The 24063-nt window shown below is 38.9% G+C and overlaps 1 protein-coding gene across 1 annotated transcript in view; it reads right to left on the bottom strand.

The window, feature by feature from the left end:
- Positions 1-7385: 7385 nt before the first annotated feature.
- LOC149559165 (protein CNGC15b-like) overlaps positions 7386-24063 on the bottom strand; it is a 119677-nt gene continuing 102999 nt past the window's right edge. Inside the window, exon 8 of the mRNA XM_089833084.1 lies at positions 7386-8363. Within this exon, the coding sequence (XP_089689210.1) occupies positions 7581-8363 (783 nt within the window). The 3' untranslated portion in view covers positions 7386-7580. The remainder of the gene's footprint in view (positions 8364-24063) is intronic.

The raw sequence follows: 24063 nt of genomic DNA on the forward strand, positions 1-24063 counted from the left end.
GGGACCAACCAAGACCACCACAAGGTGGGGAAGCTGAGTAGCGCCTCCATCTGTCATCACCACCACTAGGATAGTAGTGGCAGGAAGCTTGGGAGTGTGGGTTGTGCAAGTGGCAACCTGAGGAGTGGCCTTGAGGATGGCAGCCATGAGACATCGAGGTATCTACTACAGCATTAGGAGGAACTCTAGCAATAGTGCAGGGAGCATTGCCCCAGTGGTTCAATAGCTCTTGCAGGTGAGCTACCTCAAGGGCAACTTTTTTAGCTTGCACTTGCATCTGCATAATTACATTATTACAAATGCATGCCTTAGTGTGCATATCAATGTTAACATCCAAAAAATTGTGTGTGAAAAGAACAACATTCCTATCTTTCCATAAAGAAAACAGAATTTCCAACCTAAAGGTTTGCCAAATCTAGGCGAACTTTCAAGGAAATCTAGGAGAGTCACCCAGTAAGATCATGTGCCAAGAAAAAGACTTAGGCCTGAATGGCTTAAAAAAATCACGAATCCAGTACAAATAATTTTGAGCACACTTACAAAACCAGAAAATATGCAAGAAAGACTCTGGTTGTCCACAAAAGCGGCATTTGGGATCAGGAACCCCAATGCATTTGAGCCGAGGCCCTAGGGGAAGACCTTGGAAGGCCAGGCACCAAGCAAAATGCGCAATCTTGGGTTCAGTTATAACATTCAAAATGGTATCAAAGTGTTTTCTCCATTGAGAAAGAGAAGATTGCAAATGCCATCTCTGGTTTAGCATATCCACCATCGAAAGATGAGGCGAAAGCCATCTGTATCCCAAACTTGGCTTGTAATTAGAAAATGTAGTAGGATACCACTTCCAATCAAGCCACCAAGGTCGAACAAACTGAATCCCCACTTTATGAACTAAGTGAACAGGGATGGAAGAAAGTAAAAGTTCAAAAGTCTGTCGATCTAAACGGATAAGGCGGTACTATACTTGCATATCTTCCCAGGTCCTAAAACTCATGGTGACCCTTGAAAAGAGGTCCTTAGGAGTTATGATGCCACGTTTAAAAAAATGCAGAGCATTGGCCCCTTGAGTCTTGGCAAGGGGATTACCTTGAATGGAAAACAAGGGAGACCACCAAATGTTCTATTGATTTAAGGAGAGGCCATTGTGGAATTCATCTCTAGCCCATCGAAGCTAGGGCTTGATAGCCTCCCAGGCTTTCTAGATGCTCTTGATGACAAATGAGCCTTGAATGGCCACTAGCTCACGCATGATGAGAAGGGTTTGGGAACCAATCCCCTTTCATGCAAGCCTGTTAATAAGAAAGCCAAAAGAAATGCATTGTCGAACTAGAATCTTCCAAGCTTCATCTCCTAAAATAGCCCTAATAATCCATTTTTCACAGAGAGCAAGGCCTTGTTTTCGAGTGGAAAGCGGGCCAAGACCACCAGACTCTTTTGGGAGACAACAAAAATCCCAAACCACTCTATGAAAGCCATGATGGTCAAAACCAGAGGCCCAGAGAAAATCTCTGAGCAATCTTTCTAGCTTTATGTATGAAGCTTTGAATGGAGCCCAATAGGAGGAGTAGTACACATGAGTGCCTGCCAGAATCTTTGAGAAAATCTAGAATTTCCTAGTGAGGGAGAGTGGCTTTGTGATCTAGTAGTCAAGTTTCTTGCTAATCTTGGCCAGCACAACATTTCAAAGTTCCACAGGCAATGCTTGGAATGCAAAAGGAATGCCAAGAAAGCAGAAGATTTCCCCATGTGTAACCCATTTCCACTCAATCTAGCTGAGCCAAAGTGGAGTTGGCAAAAATGATTGACGGAAGCAAAGCGTTTTATGCCATTGAATGGCTGAACTAGAGGCTTGACAAAAGGTGTCTAAGCAACTTAAAACATTATTGATGTTTTTTTCGTCCTCTAAAAGAGTAAGGAAGGAATCATTAGCAAAGTGTCCATTAACTAATTGGGAGGATAATTCAGGCAAGGAAATGTCACAAACCAATCCTGAGGACACAGAACGCGCTAGCAAATAGCCAAAACCTTCCGCAATAAGGACATAAAGCGCAGGAGCTAGCCAAAAACCCTTCCTGATGGAACGAAAAAGTCCAAAAGCCTGAAATTGCGAATTGTTGATGGTAATGCAAGCATTAGCATCTCCACAAATTGAAGGAAATTGGGGCCAAAACCTAGAGCCTGGAGCACACCCAAGATGAAGGGCCATTCAATGCGATCATTGGCTTTAGCAAAATCTATCTTTAAAAAGATAGCCTTCTGATTGGACTTGCAAGCCCATTCCATTCCCTTCCAGACAGCAATGATGTTATGAAGAATATATCTGGACTTGATGAAGCCGGTTTGCTCAGGCTGTACAATAAAAGGCAACATGTGCCTGATTTTGAGAGAGAGTGCCTTGGCAATAATCTTATAAGACACATTCAGAAGGGTAATGGGTCTCCAATTGCATATGTCCTCTGGATCATCGGCTTTAGGTATGAATTTGATATTTCCTTTGTTTATAATGGCTCCTAAGCTTTCAAAATGATAGGCTTCAAGATAAACTTTGTGTAGATCAAGACCTATATGCTCCCAGAGGTGTTTGTAGAATTCACAAGGAAACCCATCACACCCAGGGGACTTGTCATCAACCATGGAATAGACTGCCTCTTTAAAGTCTCGGAGGGAAAGAAGTTGCTCACAGAAAGCACGTTGCTCAACTGCTAGCTGGTTTGGAGTAACAGAAATACACTTTCTGAGAGCTTCCTCCTGAGCAACCGAATTTTCCTACGAAGCAAACACGTTCTCATAGTGATGAACAAATGCTTGCAAGATGGTAGGGAGACTAGATAGAACAACATTTTCTTGTTTGATCCTTTTAATCCCAACATTGGTATGACAGACGCGAAGAGCCTAAAAAAACTCCTTCGAGTCTTTGTCGCCAAACTCCAACTAGTGGAGACGGGCTTTGATTTGGGCTCTGCGAGCAGCAAAATTTTCAACAATTTGTTTGTCATGGCGAAGCTTGGCAAGCTGAATTTGTATATCCACATCAAAGGGATTGAGGATGAGAGCCTCAAAGGCTTTTTTGAGGGCAAGCGTGTTGGCTTCATATGACCATTTTCTAAACATAGCCAATTGTCGCCCATAGATGCGCAGGAACCGAGCAATTCTGGTAATGGCATCATTCCACCATTAAATCCATCTCCTTTGAGAATGCGGACGTGGCTCCAAATTCTAGACACGTAGGATGTGCGAGATGGTGGAAGCATGCATCAACATTGACGTGTTGAGGAAGAACTGAGACTTGGCCACCTTCGGGACAACTATTTGCCAAGAAATGGCAAAATAAATGGGATAGTGGTCAAATAACGTTACATCTGGTAGGGGAATGACAAGTAGATCTCGATCTTCAGAAAAAGAGAAAAAAGATTGCACAATGATCATAGCACGATCGAGGCGTTTTAATATGTGGTTAGAGCTAGCTCGAAAGTTGGACCAAGCATGCTAAACCCCACTATCCTGACGATGGTTGGTATTGGGATCAAAAAGGCCCAATTTATTGCACATGTAATACCAGGCTTGTCTTTCCCCAACTGTCCAGCAAAAAGATAGAATGTCGTCTTTGTCAGAGGCCACTTCAACCATATTAAAGTCCCCACACATGACCCAAGTAGCTGGAGGCAAATTGTTAGCCAATCAAGCCCACATCTGGGATCTTTCCACAGCATCATTGGAAGCATAAACATTAATGACTCCAAAAGAATGATTGTTAATGGAAATCAAAAGCCAAATAATTCTATGTGTGCGGTCAGAACCGTGCGAAATAACAGCAAAATGAAGGCAAGGTGACAGGAGAGTAACTACACCACCTCGGCCAACTTCTTGCTGGGAAAAAAATATTACGCCATCCTGCCAAATTATGCAGCATGCCAAAGAAAGCATGAAACCAAAAATTTTAACTTCTTGCAAACAGAGAAAATCTAAATTACCAAGTCTATGACGGACGTCCTGGACATAGTACTTTCTGGGTCGGTCTGTGAGACCTCGAACATTCCATGATAGGAAGTTCATGAGAACTTTTCCATATCATCTTCGTCCTCAAGAGAGGAGTAGCTATTCTGCAAGAAGGTAGAAACATGGCTGAAGTCAGATGGAAAACCCTCTGGACTTACAGCTTGTCGTTTCACCTCTGGTATCTCCACACGTCCAGGAGGACTACGAGAACGTCGCATCGCTAGTAGTGCTACGAAGGAAGCAACAAGAGGAGTACACACCCCAACCAAGGTAGAAGCCTTGGCGGCCGCCTTTATTCCTTGCGTGCCAACAGGGTTTGAAACCTGTGAAACCCCGAGAGTAGTTCCTTTGTCCGCCACTTGCATCCCTACGCTAGCTGGAATTGACGTTCCTGTGGAGATAGGAGGAACCACGATGACCACAACATAAGACTGCTTGGGGGGCAAGGGATTCAAGGGAGCCTTGCCCTTATGCCCAACAGTAACCCATTCTTTTTTATTTCCCTTCGACCTATTTGATAGGCACTTCTTTAGGCTTGGGCTTGACCCTAGGTGTAGCCAAAGGGCAGTCCTTGATCTTGTGTTCTGCGGATTAGCACCTAGAATAGGTGTTGGGGAGGTTCAATTAAAGCACCTTCTGGGAGAAGGTTTGAGCCCCAATCTGAATTTCCACAGAATTCTTAAGATCCTTGGAAAGATCCACCTCAACGCAAATATGTCATTGCGGGCGAGCATTAAAAAATTTCTCAAACTCCTTGGTGACAACTTTGCCAAGGGCTTTGGCAATGGACTCAATGAAAGGCCAACATGGCAAGGGTAAACCTGGGAACTCGACCCACACAGGAACCCTAAGCTTTTTATCATCCGAGACTGTGAAATCTCGTGACCATTTTTGAAAAACAGGCAAAGAAGAACGCACAGACCAAGGTCCATTGTTAAAGACCACGTCTTCTTACGATGGGTTAGCGGAGCAAAATAAAAGAAAACCTTTGGTAAGGTTTTGCACAGCGTCAAGGCGGACTCCTCTTGTTAACCAATTCTCGGAGCATAGCTTCAAGAGGAGTCCTACCCACAAAATAACCTATCAAGGTGTGTTGTTCTAACCAATCACATGCAGCATCAAATTCTTGCAAATGAAGGATAATGTCAGGATTACCTCATGAAAAAACTTCGGGATAAACTTGTGCGAGCATTTGTTCTGTGGCAGCGCCATGGCAGATTGAAGCAGCAGCGTGAACACCAGAAACAACTGGTTAACTGTTGGCCGGAGCCATTCTATCCTAGCCTAAAAAACTCCCGCTATAAATGCAGTGTGACAAGTGGTGCTTATAGAAAGAAAGTTCAAACGAAAAGTCATACACAAAAAACTGAAAGTTTGCATGAAGCAAGAAACCCTAGCAGAGCGAAAAAGCCAACTTCATAAAAGGATATTGATAGTAATACAAGTATTTTTTTATTATCCTTATGTATTTTATTTATCTAGTCAGTGTGATCTCTCTCTTATATGCATTATTAAAAGTATTTTCCTTGATTTTTTTCCTTTGAGAATGTTCTTGCAAGAAAAGAGGGAGATTAAGATTCGGAGGGATAAGACTGAGGATACTATTTGATTAACCTTCAGTGAACCTGATCTTATTGATTAAGAGGGAGTAAACCATGTTGAGATGGTTTCTCTAATGATCTATGAGTTGTCACAATCAAGAAGACTGTGACCATGTGACTTTTATATGGGCCTATCCCCTATGTACATCATGAGGAAATGACGACTTCCAAATGATCATCACTTGTATTTGGAGAAGCTGTTGTAAGGTGACGATCTTACAATAAACTTGTATTATGAGATTAAATAAATTAAATAAATGGTGAATGTCTTGCATCTCACATTCTAAGAGGCCATTACTCTTAGAGTACTTGGTGAATATCATTGATATTCTGAGAGGCCAATACTCTTGATATCAAATGTGATATCTAAACGTTTTGAGTAAGTGGTGAATATCATTGATATTCTGGGAGGCCAAGACTCTTGATATCAAATGTGATATCTAAACGTTTTGAGTAAGTGGTGAATATCATTAATATTCTAGGAGGCCAATACTCTTGATATCAAATGTGATATCTAAACCTTGTTTTTGAGTACTTGATGAATATCGAATGTCGGTATTCTGGGAGATCAAGACTCTTGATATCAAATGTGATATCTAAACCTTGTTTTGAGTAATTGATGAATATCATATGTTGATATTTTGGAGATCAACACTCTTGATATCGTATGCAATATTAATGGTGGAAAACTTCCGAGACATCCTTAAATTCCTAATATTACCAATGGTGTAATATTTGTCTTGTGTTTATCCTCCCTTGCTAAGAGGGAGTGTTAATGTTTGGTAGCTTCTGTCGGATAACTCTATGGTTATTCATATAATTATATATGAGATATAATAATATGTGAGATATAAGTTTATTATATATATATATATATATATATATATATATATATATATATATATATAACACAATTAAGTTTGTATTATTAATTATTTGTTTATTGAATAGACATGTCGATTCATTGACCTATGCCTAATATAAATGAGAGGATGTTGCATATGGAAAACATATACCTTATTACAAGCAATGCTTAGTACATTTGCAGCAACAATCTGGGAAACTTAACAATAATCATCTACAAATATGAGACCAATACAAGCTCTTGCAAGCATAGCCATGAGACGATTATTTGCTCCTTTCAAGCAACCACACTAGAGACCATTTGTGGAAAACCAAGACTCCCAACATAGAATTTCATACTAGATGCCCCCTTGGGATTTAAGCTTGGGTTTCCATGTTTTGAAATCAATGCTTTAACCAATTAAGCTCAAATCCTCGGACTCGGCTACAATTTTCAGTCATGTATTAATGAATATACCAATTATTGAAATTAAAAGAAAAGACTCTCGACTAGTCATCTGCAAAAATATTAATGAATTCAACAAAGATATCAATGAAAAGCCTCATAGAATTGTCAATAGTAATCACAGAATCATACAGTTAGTGAATAATTACACTGAACTGCAAAGCCTTAAAGAATTGTCAATTGAAATCACAGATTCATACCATTGGTCAATTATTATGCTCAAAATTAGTGTCAATTTTCTGAAGGATATGGATCCATTCAATAAATTGCATATTTCCTTTGCACTTATACAGATTATATGTCTGAGATCCTCCCAATGTTTATGAGAATCAGATTTTAGTTTCTCGACAAAATTATTGTTCTTCCCATAAATTAGCATGCCTTACAAAGAACAGAGACTTAAATGTAAAAATCCCACATGCAAATACTGTTGTTACTGAATTGTGAGTAAATTGTTGAAGCTAGATGAACACATGATATGAAAAAACATTCTTCGAACATAATAGATAATACACAAACCAAGGTCCCTTGCAATGAAGAAACTGAAAACAGAAAATCAATTCAATGCACAAGAGATTACATGCTTTATGTTTTAGCTTCCAGAGTGAGCATTAAATATTTTACTGTAGATGAAATTTGGCACCCTATTGTAAATGTGACAATCAATAAACATGTTACTCATCCTCAACCTCAACAGAAAAATTTGGCTCTTCGGGCTTCTGTAACTTCGGCATTTGATCATTTGCGCCATGAGAACTCGTAGCCCTTGTCCTCAGAACCCCTCTCCTTGTATTTGCAGCAAAGCGAGATGCCAATAACGTAGCCCCTAGAAGGGGGTTATTCTGAGGAACTTCTGCCATGGTTGTGGAAGGGGTACCATTGCTATCAGCATTAGCATCATCTGCTGTAGTGAAAGAGTGACTGGGTTCAAATTCTTGATTTTGATAATAGCATAAGCTTTCCTTCTCAAGAAGTTCTGCTGCTAACTTTCTTTTCTTGTAACGCCGCCAGGCTGCTTGTATAAAGCAGGCTGACCACGTCCTCCACTGATGAGAGTAGAACCGAAATGTATGTTGAAGTTTCCTGCTGTGCAACCGCCTGAACTGATTTGCAACAAACTTTAGATCTTCAGCCCGCAATGCAAATGCTTCTACTTCCACCAATGCTTTAACTGTCCTCGTCGAGGATGGTAAGTTCAAGCTGGATTTTGGAAGCAGTGCCCAAGTGAGCAGCTCCTCACCACAGAAGTCACCAGGACCCAATGTAATTGAATTGAAAAAGCCAGTTCTACCTCCATTGGTTGTTGCACTGTCTAAGTAACCACGAATGATAAAGAGCATTTCATTCACTGGGTCGCCTTCCCGGACAATATATGTTCCTTCAGTGCTTAGAGCAGGTGTTAGCCGTTCACATATAGCATCAATAAGCTGATCATCCATTTGAGAGAAAAAAGGGACCTGTATATAAGAGTCTAATAAGAACATCTTTCTTTAGATCAAGGAAAAACAATGCTAACAAAAAGTTCAAATATCTTGGTAGAATGTTAAAGCTACCTACCAATGCTCTATTCTTCTGAACTATTCTGTACTGAAACAAATAATTTGGATTGCTTTCATAAATAAAATCCTAATGCACAAGAAAGATTTATCCCTTATTGTGTCTCGATACATGTGGAGGTAAATGCATTTATGCAATGTTATATTCAACAAGGGGCATTTGCAGGAACTGTAGATGAAAATGCAAGCAGCTAATGTGAATGTATATAAAATCAAGCCCAAGTTACGTAAACAGTTCCTAGCGGGCTAATCAAGCTTACTGGCTGTGGTGTTAGTTTAAATTCAATAATGTTATATTCAAAGAAAAACTTCCAGAATTTTGCTCAATTTCATCTATATGAAACTCAATTCATCAGTAATGGACCCGAACATGCAGTTTCATTACTGTAATCTGCACTCTTGAGGGTGAAAAGAGCAATTTCACAGTATAAATGAATGACACATATTTTAAATAAATGAAAGCTTTTGGTTTTAGGTTTTATTGCTGTGATGGCTGTCATTTCCCTTAGATATTTCTAGAACATGCATTTTTTTTGGGTGATTTTTTGATTTTATGCCAACTTGTACAAACATCAAATTATCAAACCACACTAACACGTAATAGTGGGTACCCTCATCTGAAATTTTCATTGATGCTGTAGCATCCAGAACAGAAAACTTATTTATATAGCAAGAAATGACAACCCACAATGTTGCCCAATACCAAATGCTCTGGAATTTCCCAAATACCAAGGAGAATGTAATGTCCGTTTTTTGGCTAAGTTGGGAAAGCTGGGACAATTACTTGAATCTCCCTTTCTACTATGTCAATTGAATATTTATTTAAGCAATTCATCGAAGATAAAATCAAAATCAATTGCAATTCCTAATATAATCAATCTAAATCACTTCAATTTATCCAGTTGTCTATCTTCTGGACAGGACTCCAACACAGGATGTTACGAAGAATACTCCATACGAAGTCCATTCTGGTAGAAAGCCTGAAATCAATCAACTGAAAGTCTTTGGTTCTTTGGCTTATGTTTGGATACTAGATGCCAAACCCTTGAAGCTGAATTACAAGAGCCAAAAGCTCATGTTCACAGGATACAGTGAAAATCACAAGGCATATTGGCTGATTGATGTAGAGTTAGACAATAACAGTCTCATATTCAGTTAAAATGTTGTCTTCGATGAAGAAAATGGGCCTTTTCAGCTCTCCTCTCCTATTTTGAGTCTTGAGGATCAGCCTCTACAGGCTAAGGATATAACTGCTAGTCTTCCATTAAGTTCCCCAGAATCTGACTCTGAAGTTTATGGAGTCTCATGGGCTTGATATTGCACCACCTAACTTTCCTCAGAAAGATATACATCATGTTGAACCTATTCCAGCCGTTCCTGGACTACAGGTTGGTACTTCTACCATCTGGCATGTTGCCAAATTCCTCCCATCATTAGAAACTTGTCAATTTCTTGTCTTTTACAGGCTTAAATGATGTTGTTCAAGTCTCTTCTCAAGTTAATTTGCGTTTTTGGCCACTTCCTACACACCTGTGAGACCCCAACAGACCACTTGTAACCATGGAAAGGAAGAAACAAATATAAATTGTAAGTTTGAAAGGAAGGGGCATAATTTTCTAGTTACACAATAGGCATCGAAACTCAACAGCCAAATTAGGACCAAAGGCATTGGCATTTCAAGGAAGTCAATCATTCAAAGTGGGTTAAATTTAGAACCGTCAAAAAATTTCTGTGGTTTTGGAGGTAGAGGCCAGCCCCAAGGGAAGTTCCAGAAGTGTAGTTAGAACCTAGTGGGGCATTTGGAACCATCATTGGACCTGCAATAGTTGAAGGAACAATCAACACCATCAAAGCCTGACAAGTCATGTGTGTTTATTTGTGGTGATTGATCAGGCAAGTACTGTACTCTTTCAATAAGCTGCACAAAAAGTTTTCGGTTAACTTGTCAAGCATTTTCGAGTTGACTCATCAACCATTTCCCAAGGTTGACTTGTCAAGCGTGTTTAGGGTTAACTTGTTAAGCCAACACAAGTCATGTAATATTGGCCTAGTGTAATGTCCCCATTTGTGACATAAGTCATGTAATATTGGTTACAGTTTTTTCGAAAGAGAATATATAGCTTCTTGCAGTGGTATTGAGTTGTAAGGGAGATTGAAGATTACAAGTGGTTGCAGTTATTGAATAATAATATTGGATTCTATTTGGTGGATGTAGCATAGGGATTGGGTGAACCACGTTAAATCTTTGTGTCTTCAATTCCTTTTATGTGTGCTTTATTCCTTTGCATTATTGGTTATATTTGCATGGAACTGTTATTTTATGTCCAAGAATGTAATGTTCCTATCATAAAATAAATAAATAAATAATCAAAGTGTTGTTTATCGACCAATTGATTTAGTATATCTTGGACCCATTTTTATTTTAAGTGTTTCTATAGATGTTGCCATCGGCTATCTTTGTAAACCCTCAGGAGTTCCTCTGAAGGGTATTTAGCACAGCATGTAGGTAGTAGTTGGTATGCAATTTTGGATTATTTCTTTGTACTACGAACTCCTGTTGGAGTTCTATGTTGTTCGCCATTTCGGAAGTGAGAGATCTTCCTTATTTGGCTATATTTCAGTTTCGTTGGGATTCAACCCTCATACTATTATGTTTTGTATTACTTGGTTTTGGATCTGGCACATCTGGAGTGCCATCTTGGTCTATTGATAAATATTCTATGTTTGGTGATAATTTGCATACATTAGTTTTCCTTGGCATATCCCTCTATCTGTGAATGTTTGATTTATATTACCTGGAGCATATACAATCTCATTGATTTTTGACTCGTAAATTGCCCGTATTGCCTGCGCAAATAATACCCAGTATCCATACAGCATTTTGTTTGTTCCACCGTACGACAATTCCATTTGCTTGTCGTATGGCGCCTCCCTCAACTTCTCACCGTATTGCCCTCTTCCCACTTTGTACGGTCCTCTTTCTGTGATGGCCTTCCACTCACTGTACAGTCAACCTACTGCTACTGTATAATCAAACCCAGCAAACATTATACAACAACATACTTTGCCGTACACAAACAGCTTCTGCATGGTATGATCAAACACTTCTCCATGTTGTATGCACGTCATTCATTCATTGGCAATGAAGTATATCCAATTTGTATCATTATCATTTAGCAAGATCGAATCGGGAATATTACAAAGAAATCCTAACAACACGAGCCACAATGCAATATATACAAGGCAAGAAAAGATGAAGATGAAGTTTGATTCCGGAACTCCTGTCAGAACTCAACAAAAAGTTTGGAACTTCAATCTTGCCAACCTGTGGACAGTGAATGAGAGTTTATTGCCCGAAGAGAAGAAGATTCAATTCGGTTGATAGAATGGTGGCAGAACCAAAACCCACAGCTGCCGAATTCGTAGCATTGCTAAGAGAACTTGCAAGGAATTAGGCACAGATCAATGATACTTAGCGACTCATGGAAGAAACTCTTAAGAAATTGGCAAACAATAAAATATCCAGTGAACAAAATGGTCACAACATAGACTCGGGGTCAGGTAAAGAAAACCCTCATCCAGCACGTTCACGACCTTCCACGTCATCTTTTCCCACATGTATGGAGGCACCATACAGATGGAAGCAACCAGCCTTTGAGGAAGTTCAAGAACATTTGAGAGAAGATTGGAAGAATGCGAATTTTGAAGAAGATAAATCTTACAAAGACTACGTAGATTTGAGAATGAGATATTCAGGAGGTAGAAACCAAGAATATTTTAACGATGATCTCATAAGGAAGTTGAGTAAAGTAAATTTGTCTCCATTTGACGGATCCGGATTCATATCTGCACAAGCGTGGGTAATGAAGGCCAATACTTACTTCCATCTTAATCCTATGCCAGAAGAAGAAGCAATCAAATTTGCGACATTACACTTGGAGGGAGTAGCGCATGAATGGTGGCATCACGACACCATCACACTGGGGCATAACCAAATAAATACTTATGCGGAATTCACTAAGAAATTGATAGATCGATTTGATGGTAAAGATCCGGAACTTAATTTCAAAGAGTTGGCACAATTGAGGCAAATTGGATTGGTCGACCAGTACATCATAGAATTTCAGAAACTCTCTATTTTGGTTACGAACATTTCTAAAAGGAGGAAAATAGTGCTCTTCATGGACGGACTAACCAAACCATTGAGAGGTTGTGTAAAAGGTTTCAATCCTGCCACCCTTTCGAAGGCTATAAAAAAGCACGAAGCATGGCATCATCATTTCCAAAGGACAAAGATAACAAACCTCTACTAAAGAAGCCTTCATTGGATGAAGCTAGCCGACAGGAGCTTGAAAAGAAGAAATTATGTTTCAATTGTAAGGAGTCATGGGAATTGGGCATAAATGCCTGGTAAAGGGGAAAATACACTCAAAGTCGTGTCTGATGATGAGGATGATCAGGAAAATATATTCATAGAGGGCAATCACCCCCACGAAGACTCCAATATGGTTAATTTGAACCGTATGGAGAGGATCATCGCATTGGTATGGTGTGGAGGAACCATCGCCCTGGCTGGGAGTCCGAGATGTACACTATTTCGAGTATGGGGAACCCTTCAAGGAAAGAGGATAATTGTGATACTGGATAGCAGAGCCACTCTAAATTTCATAAACTCATCATTGGTGAAAAGAAGAAGTCTACCTACAGAGACGCACGCAAGATTCTAGGTCGTGGTCACCAAAGGAACACTTTTACCCTATACGCACTTTGATCCCCAACTGAGGATCACCATGGCTAATCACACTGTAACAGAGGATTTCTTTATAGTGAACCTCGATGATATGGAAGTTATTCTAGGCATACAATGGATGGAGACGCTAGATGAATACACGTAGAGTTTCAAGCAGATGGACTTCACTTTTGTTGTCTCGATGGAAAGAAGGTTGTTCTCCGTAAGATGGTCAATGAGGGACCGAAAGAAGTTTCAGCACAGCGGATGGAGGTCAATTTTTGGCATGACGATATTGCATGGGTTGCACATTGTTTCATTTCAGCAGAACTTATAAAAAGACAACAGACACCCCACCACGATGATGATCTTCAAAATATCTTGAGTACCCATGATAAAGTTTTTATAGACATTCCTCCTGGCATACCTTCCCATCGTGGGTTTGAGCATACCATCAAGTCGAAAGATGGCGCCAAACCAATTATCACCATGCCATACCACCATCCTAAAAAATTTAAATATGAGATCGATAAGACAATTTAGGAGCTGCTCAAGAAAGGATGGATCTCTCCTAGCTCTAGCCCTTTTGCATCATCAGTAGTATTGTTAGAAACAAAGGATAGAATGATGCACATGTGTGTGGACTACCATGCATTGAAGGAGACATTAAAAAATAGATACCCTATTCCCAGGATCGATGAATTGTTGGATAAGCTGCATGGTGTGGTTTATTTTTCTAAAATAGATCTTCCTTCTGGATGCCATCAAATCCACGTGGAAAGAAGACGTGGAGAAGACAGCTTTTCATTGTTACTACGGGTATTATCAGTTTATTGTCATGTCATTCGGATTAATGAATGCGCCAGCTACTTTTCAGTCTTGCATGAATTGCATCTTCAACAAACAACTGTGTAAGTACTTGCTGGTATTCTTTGATGATATCCTTATCAACAACAAAACTTGGGAAGAACACCTAAGACATTTGGATGAAGTCCTAGGGATCATGAAGGCTCGGTCCTTGTTTGCCAAGCAATCGAAGTCTGAATTTGAAATGACAAAAACATTGTACCTAGGGCACGTTGTGAGTAAATATGGGGTGCAGGTCCACACCAAGAGAAGATTCAAGTTGTCCTTGATTGGCCCCCACCAAAATCACTCTCTGAGTTGTGAGGGTTCTTTGGACTATACAATTATTATCAAAAGTTTGTAAAAGGATTCTCTTAGTTTAGTGCAAGATTAACAGATCTGACTAAGAAAGGCTCTTTCCAGTGGAATAAAAAGATACAACACACTTTTGATAAGTTAAAAAAAGCAATGAGCACTTGCTCGGTTCTCACCTTACCTGACTTCACTCAACCATTCATTCTAGAGTGTGACGCATCTGGAGAGGGCACTGGCGCAGTACTGATGCAAGATAGAGACCCTATAGCCTATGAGAGTCGGAAGCTTACACAAGCGGAGCGTCTATATTCCATTTAAGACAGAGATGTTGGCAATCGTGCGTGCACTGGCCAAGTTCGACAATATCTAGTCGGTGCCAAGTTTGTCATCCGTCCCGATCATAATAGTTTGAGATATTTCTGGAGCAAAGAAATCTGAATGAAAGGCAACAAAAATGGGTAAGTAAGATTCAAGCATTTGATTTCGACATTGAATATGTGAAGGGAGAGAACAATGTGGTTGCAAATGCTTTGTCAAGAAAACCCACCATCTACTTACTGTCTCAAATTTCAGCTGACCAAAAAGCACACTTATTGGTGGAATAGTCCAAAAACACATTTGCATGTAAGTTAATGGATGACAACACTCAAAATGACCAATACAAGGTGATGGATGACATCATTTACTATAAGAATCGGATATACTTTGTGCCTAAATCCAAACTGAAGCAGAAAATCCTGACGAAAATACATGCCTCACCCTTGGTTGGGCACCTAGGGTTTCTCAAAACCTATAGATAGCTCAGGGAGATGTTTTCATGGAAGGGGCATAAAGGTGATGTTTTGTAGTACATACGGGAATGTGCAATCTACCAGCAAAACAAATCCAAACACAATTTACCTGTCGGGCTATTACAACCCTTGCCAATACCAAAATAGAAGTGAGAATGTATCTCTATGGACTTCATCATCGGACTTCCTAAGCTAAATGGAAAGGATTGTATCTTTGTGGTGGTTGACAGGTTGACGAAGTATGCAGAGTTCTTCGCCATCTTAGATTTCTAGGCCATAGAGGTTGCTAACTTATTTTTCAAATAAGCTTTTCATCTGCACGGATTACCCTGAAATATTGTTAGTGATAGGGATGGTCGGTTTATTAGTATTTTTTAGACAGAATTGTTTTGATTGGCAACAACAAAATTGTCGCCAAGTACTAGCTACCACCCTCGAACAAGTGGATAGACAGAAATTGTGAACAAGTGGTTGGAAGGCTACCTCTGAAACTACGTTTCAGCACATCCAAGACCATGGGTCAAATAGATGCATTTGGGGAAATACTTTTATAATTGTTTCGATTGGCAAGAACAAAATTGTCGCCAACTACTAGCTACCACCCTCAGACAGACGGACAAACGGAGAATGTGAACAGGTTGTTGGAAGGCTACCTCCGAAACTACGTTTTGGCACATCAACCGGCATGGGTCAAATGGATGCATGTGGGGGAATACTACTACAATACAACTTATCACATGTCTAATGGGATGGCGCCCTTCAAAGTACTATATGGGTATGAACCTTTTCATTTATCGACATGGTATTGGGTGACAATTGTGCCCCAAGGGCGAGAGATTGGTTTCAGGAAGGGCAAGGCTGTTAGAATAATTAGTCCACCAATATAACTCAGAGGGGGGGGGGTAGTCAGTTATCCAACTATTAAAGCAATTATCAACCTTATTAAACCTTAACCATATGAGCAATATAATCAGCAACCATAACAAGATACTCATACACAATAACACCAAATATGTTAACTAGGGAAATCCTTGGTCAGAGGGAAAACCCCAGTAGGTGTGGTTAGAGGATGGACCCTATTAGGAGTCTATGAAAACATTTAGTACATATCAGTCCCTATTAGGAGACTGAATCCCTCTTAGGAGTCTATGAAAACATTCAGTACATATTAGTCCCTGTTAGAAGATTCAAACCTTGTTAGGAGTTGTAGAAGGTAGATGGACCCACTGTCCAAATAGCTTCAGGGGCAAGACCAATGAACCGGCCATCCAAATGATCTTTGTATTATTCCTTGCAACATAATAGAATTGAACTATACTTCTCCTTCCTCTTTCTTTGTCCTGTCAACTAGACTTCTACTTCTGATCTCGATACCAGATCACAAACTTCGCATCTAATAATCCCTTGGGTCGCTTACTCGAATTTACCAAATACTTTGCTCTTGTTCGCAGACTTCACACTTGATTCGCATAACAATCACACACCTCTCTTTTCAAACAAGGAAAACATCTTTCCTTTATACCAAGTCCTCAAAAACAATTCTTGAGTCGACCTTAAGGCTTTCCCAATTAATTATAATAGGACCACAATAAGATAAGTAATTATTTCACAATCACGTAATATTGTTGGCTCACAGTCTATACAACTTCTCACACGTGCGACTCCAAGACTTGTGCACTTGTTGACGTTATCATCAAACTCCTTTGTCACTGTATAACTTCGCATACCCTGATTATATCTCTATTAGGAGCTACAAAAAAAAAATCAAAAACTGCTTATCAGGTACTTTGTCTCTGCACTGCTTGTAAATCGCGTATATCTTCTGTATTTCTTCGACTTGTGTTATGTGCACTTAACCTTGTCATTAGGACAAAGTGGAACATGTCCTTGACCACGCGTCACCTGACCACCAAAACTCTATCCATACGACCACGATCTCTATCTGCTACTCTGTCAATCTTCACAGAAACCATACTATGTTGTCATCAATGAAAACAACAGTCATTAATGCAACATGTAGGTTATGTCACATGCTCACCATTGCTTACGATACTCCCCCAAAGGAATACCATCAGCATTCATACTAACAAAAACATCCTAAGATTCTTGAAGGAGAACTTACAAAGTGCACAGAATCAACAAAAGATGTACACCGACAGACATCGAATCGAAAGAAGTTTTAAAGTGGGAGACTTGGTCTATCTCAGGCTCCAGCCATGCAGGCAATCCTCATTGAAGGCAAAAGGGAAAGAAAAATTGAAGCCACATTTTTATGGTCAGTATCGTGTAACTAGTTGTATCAGTAAAGTTTCCTATGAACTCGAGCTTCGAAAAAAGAGCCGCATACATAACGTCTTTCATGCCTCTTGCTTGAAAAAAGCTGTGGGACAAAACATCGCAATAACCACAGACCATCTGCCACTCAATGAAATAGGGAAGCTCGTGATAGAACTGGCTGAAATCATTGATGTACGGGAGAAGACTCTACGAAACCGTACCCTAAGGGAATACTTGGTACGCTGGAAACACTTGCCATTGGACGATGCGACTTGGGAAGGTGAACACATTCTTCAGCATCCGGCATTGCATTTGCTTGAGGGCAAGCAAATTTTGAGATAGGACTGTAATGTTCCCCTCATAAAATAAATAAATAATCAAAGCGTTGTTTAAAAGTCGATTCATTTAGTATATCTCAAACCAATTTTTATTTTAAGTGTTTTCGTAAGTGTTGTCATCACCTTTGTAAAACCTCGGCAGTTCCTCCAAAGGGTATTTAAGCACAACATGTAGGTAGTAGTTGGTATGCAATTTTGGATTATTTCTTTGTACTACGAATTCTTGTTGGAGTTCTCTATTGTACGTCATTTCGAAAGTGAGATCTTCCCTATTTGGCTATTCTGATTTCAGTGGGATTCAACCCTCACCTTATTCCATTCTGTATTACTTTGCTTCGGATCTGGCACATCTAGAGCACCATCTTGGTCTGTTGATATATATTCTATGTTTGGTGATAATTTGCATACATTAGTTTTCCTTGGCATATCCCTCTATCCGTGAATGTTTTATTTATGTTACCTGGAGCATATACAATCTCATTGATTTTTGACTTGTGAGTTGCTCGTATCGCCTATGCACATGATACCTAGTAACCGTATGACATATTGTCTGTTCCACCATACAAGAATTCCATCTACTCACCATACAACCTTTACTCCAAACCGTACGGCCCCTCCCTCGACTTCTCACCGTACTGCCCTCTTCCCACTCCATACGGTCCTCTTTCTGTGACGATCTTCCACTCACTATACGGTCAACCTACTACTACCCCACAGTCAAACCTATTGGGTAGATATTTTGCAACTAATAGTTTTGGGTAAAAATCCAATCGCAAAATAGGATGACCAGCCACAGCATGTGAGATAGTCTCTCCAACCTTAAAGAGAAGTCTCCCCCTTCTCACCGTTCCTTGGATCAACTCAAGGTAAGCAAGAAGTTGAGAGATTTTATAAAATGGGTGTTACCAATATCCTTTCTTCTTATCTTTCAAGAAAGAATCCACTTACTCGTGGACCGAGTAATGGGCAAGGTAAATCTCTAACTACACTTCTATCAAGAGCTGGAAACAATGATACCGATAAACCTTCACTAACTCAAAGGCTAGCTAAAAATGTATCAGTTTGGCGCTAAGTCCGGTCATACTTCTGTATAGAAGAGCTTTACAATTAAAGCACAAAGACTCCTAAAAGTATTAATGACAACTATTTTGCGAATTAAAAAGAAAATATAAGCTACAGACAAAGCTTCTAGCTATACACTTCCACAATTGCTCCTGGTCAAAGCTTTAGCTCCAATTCTTTCTTAACTCTTTTCTATTCAATTCACAAGATACAATCATCAAGAACATAAGATAACATGAATCAAAGATAACATAGATGAATTATAGACAAAGCTTATAACTCATGCAAGCAACAATCTCACTTAATCAAAGTTAAGTCTCAAATGCTCCTTTGTATTCACTTTCTCCAAAAATAGTGCTTACACAAACAAAGTTTTGCTGGCACAATTTCTCCAGAGCTCTCTTGCATAAAGATAATGATGATTTTACAATGAGGGGGCACTCTTTTATATAGACACAGGAGTTGAGAAAAAGGTGGAGGAAAAAGTGGGAGCAACTCAACCAACTTTGACCTAGTCTAACTACAGGAGAAAATAAAGGTTTACACGCCACTGCACATGCAACTCGCATTAAATCATTTTACATACATGTAACTCGCATTACATGTAATTACACTTTTTCATGTAATGAATCCTTTACAACTACTAACATAAAAACAAAACAACAATCTTAGAGATTGTTTCTCAGTGCCTTGAATTTGACAATGATGTCATGCACTTTGGGAAGATCAGCAATTCTCATGGTATTCGATTTGGCCTGTTCTCTTATTGCATTTGCATATGTTGATTGCACAACTTTGAAATTTGATGCCATAGTATCTAACAAGTGTTTTGTCAAGGATTTATACAAGACAAACTTTTTCATTGTATGTGAACCAAAGTCTTCAGAATCTACATCAGCATTGATCCTAATTGTATATTCTGAGCTTACTCTCTTTGTTACAATAAGATTACCAAATTCATTAGTAATATGGCATCCCATCTATTCCAAATCACAAGTAACACTTGTTTCAACTGCTTGACAATCTCCAAAGGCCACCTGTAACTTTGTGATCAGCTTCCTCAATGTTTCCTCTTTGTAACCAATGAGTCCTTGAAATCTAAAGAACATTTTATATGATGGAAGAATGTCACATGAGACCACAGCATCCAAATCAAATTTTACCATTTCATCCCAATCATCAAGGATTCCCTTCAAGTTATCCGCTTCTTGAGTCAAAGAAGAAATTAAGTTTTGCTCCATTCCATTCATCTCTTTGACACACCTAAGAACTACAAATGTCTCCGTGATGGCTCGAACTCCTTTAGAAATGATTTCCTATATCCAAGACTTGGCGGCTTCAATCAGCTTTCTCCCCTTAGATGTTTGAGACATAACAACACTTTAAGAAGATTATTTCTGAATGGCCTCATTCAGATGAGAGACCTCCTATTTCAATTGATTTTTCTTTTCCCAAAGCTCATGATTGCTCTTCGATACATTGGCCAATGTACCTTGAGCATCTTGCAAACAACTCAAACGTGATTGCTTTCCGATTTCAACCTTAGTGAACTTGTAATCAGAACGAGTAAGTTCCTCAACAGGGTTATCTACCAAGGACTCAGCAACTTCAACAAATTTGGTTTTATCTGAATCAACCAAAGTTTTGGAAACAATCTTGTCTTTTAGAATTTTGGATTTGGTCTTCTTAATAGGGAGATTGTCTAGAGGAACAACCAATTTTCTCCTCTTCGTTATTATTTTGCTCAACCATGCAAGCAAGCTAAAACCTTCATCCGTAGAAGCAGATACAATAGAGACCATTGGCATTTATCCTGATTGTATTTCCGTTGTAACAGAACAAGATTCAATCTGCACAATTGAAGGCGTAAGAACATGCTGAGAAGACTCCATCATAAAAAGCTCAAAACCTATCAAAGATGTATCAAGTTGGCAAACTTGACCATTGGTAAGAGTCTGAAAATCCTCAAACACATTTGCTAAACGTTCATATTGTTCATTTGCAAGAATGCGAGGAGCAACAGAGGAAATAGGAAGAGCCATGGTATTAACTTTCGAGACTAGAATGGAAGGAGTAAAAATGGTGGAGAATGAATCCACATCATCATCCACTTCATGCAAAAAAGACTCTTCATGTATAGAAGTTGTACAAGCTTGTGCAGGTTTTGGAGGAGATATGATCATGATTTCCCCTTCTTCATCTGAATCTTCTTTATCAGATTTTGTTTCCAATTCCTTTTCTGATTCTTCCACTGATTCTTGAATTGGTTCAAAGATTTGTCATAATTTAGCTACTTTTCCACCCTTCAATTTGAGTTTGAGGGAACCTTTAGCATCAGAAGATGAAGCACCATCTTTCCCAGTGATTTCCAGTTGTGACTTTCTGCCAAGACGACCAAAACTTCCACAATCCAAACCCATCTTAGGATTTATTCTTTTAAAGCCTTTACTTTTCAACTATTTGTCGGTGTTTACTAAAATGGATTGAAATATATCCATGATTGATGTACCTTCATTTTGGCCACTAAATAGGAAAATGACACTTCTTAGCAAAGTCGGCTTGATGAAATTCTAGATCAAAGATGTCGCCATCATCTTTAACTTGGAAATCTAAAGGGATCTCCAACATATTAAGATTGATTATTTACTGCAGGGTTAATCTGCAGTAGTTCATATTCATTATGTCAAGCTCTATTCTCATATCAATCCAAATGTCCTCAATGCGATAAACATGTGTAAGCTATTTTTATTTAAGAGTTCATCTCTCGGTAGTCAAAGTCAAATCAGGCATTAAACTTCTTCAAGGTGATCAACTGCAACTCTACTTCCATGTTCTTTGCTTTAGGCACAAAAATGATCGAATAGTTGCCAATAGCCAAAGGTTTAGTTGAGGTAATGTTGAATCCAGGCCTATGCATAGCATGTTGATCACTCTGCACGTCCATGAGCTGTCTAGCTAACTTCATCAAAATAATTCAATCTGTAGCATGCCTAGGTAAGGTATACGGCTCACCTTTGAAATACCCAACTCTCAAATATGTGAAAGTTGGAAACTGAATGAAAATACAACCGTCTTGGTTCACCTTCTCCCATGCCGCATCAGATACTCTTTTAACTAATAACTATTTATTGAATAAACACCGGAAATGCCCAAAGAAAGCATCTTGGACTCTTCTATAATGGATTTTACTATTTGCCAAAGTGATTTGGTCATAGTAATCCCAAACAAGAACCTAAAGACGATCTCCCTTGGTAGAAAGACCAGATAAAGATCCCATAGCAGCAGCAATGTAAACAAGGTAAGAATTCATATAGAAGGGTATTGAAGTTCCCACGTTGCATATCTGCTGGCAAAGTGTAGTGCTGATGAGCTCTCCGCAAAAGATGTGTTCTTTATTTTCCATGATTTGAAACATGATCTTATACATCCATGGCTCAAAATCAGTAGAATCTTTAAGGCCACAAATTTTGTTGAGAAGGATAATGAGATCCTTATATTCTTCCTTGAAATTAGACCAATGAACAGTCTTTGGCCATCTGGAAAAGTTATTTCTTTTATTTACTAACCAATAAAGGTTGACATACTTCTGATAATCACCCTTTTGCCCATTCCAACATGCCAAAGATGATTCTTTGATCAAATCTGTACATTCTTTTTTTATGTGGAACCTTGAAGATTTGTTCAATAACTTCAAGATCAAGGCTAATGATAACCTTACCATCAACATCTTTGATAGTCTTTGTGTTTGGAGTAAACCGTCGTGCACATTCGAGAATGAAGTCAGGTTCTATGGCTGCAATAGGAAATGTAGACACCAAGTGAATGTTGTTTCTCTTGATATGCTTCATTTCATGACCAACTGGAGTTTCAACTCTCTGTAGAAAATCAGCCACGTCCACATGATCAATCTTTGTGTCCATCACGTTATCCAGAATACATATGACTGATGAAGGAGCTACATGAGCCAATTCTTTTTTATATGGATATTTCATTTTCCCTTTAGATTTTGATGATGAGGACATTTCTTGTGCTTGTACTGCAACACAAAAATGTCAAAATATAAATACATCATCAGATGGAATCGCCATACAAGTTGATTTGTGATCAACAAAGATTTGGAAACAAATTGAAGACTTGGTAGATCCAACGAAATGATCTCGAAGAAATCATATGCATATGCAATGGATGGAAATGAAATAAACCGAATGCGGAATCTAGTGTTATGAAGGTGGAAAATATGGAAGATGAAATGAAACAAAATGAAATGAGAATATATAAAGGTGGAAATGCATGGGGATGTGTGCAAATGAAGATTGTTGATTTCACACGTGACTTGGGGTTTTCAAGGCATTATTGCATAAAAAATGAGTACATGTAAGTGCAACATGTAACAGGAAATGAAAGGTGAGATGAGATGCGAATGCCAAAGGAGGATGCACTTCACATGTAAGTGCGAATAGAGAATGGAATGAAAAGCATGGAAAGATGCAGAAACATGTATTTGCTCACGAAGGCACAAATGCATATGTAGGGATGGAAATGGAAAATAGAAGTGGGATAATGAGTTTTATAGTCACTTTTGGTGAAAAGGGGAAGTCAAAGTACATGGGAGATGAAAATGACATCTTTTTGACTTTTCAAAAAGTGACTTTTAATCAAAATCGGACCTTTTGGATGCAATTACACGTAAGGCATTTCATGTTATCATGTTGTGCGAATGGATGCGAAAAGTGAGATGAGTGAAAATGGAAGCGAAAAATGAGATCACATGCATGTGTAGATGGTGAATGAGATGAAAAACATGTAATCGCATTCGTTGAATGAGAGGTGAGGTGTTGTGACACGGAAACAGAATGTGGAACGTGATAATGCTTTTGCATGAAGTGAAGCAACAACAAATTCTTATAGAAGAATTTGTGACTTCTCCAAAGTGGAGAAAAACTGGCAAGCAAACACAAAACACAAAAACACAAAGAAAAACGTACATTTAGAAAGTGACTCAAATGCCAATATGCAATACACTTCAACGCTCAAATTCGAAATTGGGACTTGGGAAAGAACCAAAAATATGAAAATGAACAATTTCTTCATTTTAAAAGGAAAAATGCACTTTCCATGGCAAAGATTTCAACAAGTGGCAATCATCAAGCAATTACATGCATAAAATCAGCAAAATAAGCACAAATTAAATAGCAAGAAAGAAAGAGTCCACTTACATGAAGATTAAGTGTCAAAAATGAAGG

This window comes from Cupressus sempervirens, chromosome 5 (genome assembly GCF_028749045.1).
Source record: "Cupressus sempervirens isolate cs-2001-9-10 chromosome 5, ASM2874904v1, whole genome shotgun sequence".
NCBI lineage: Eukaryota > Viridiplantae > Streptophyta > Pinopsida > Cupressales > Cupressaceae > Cupressus > Cupressus sempervirens.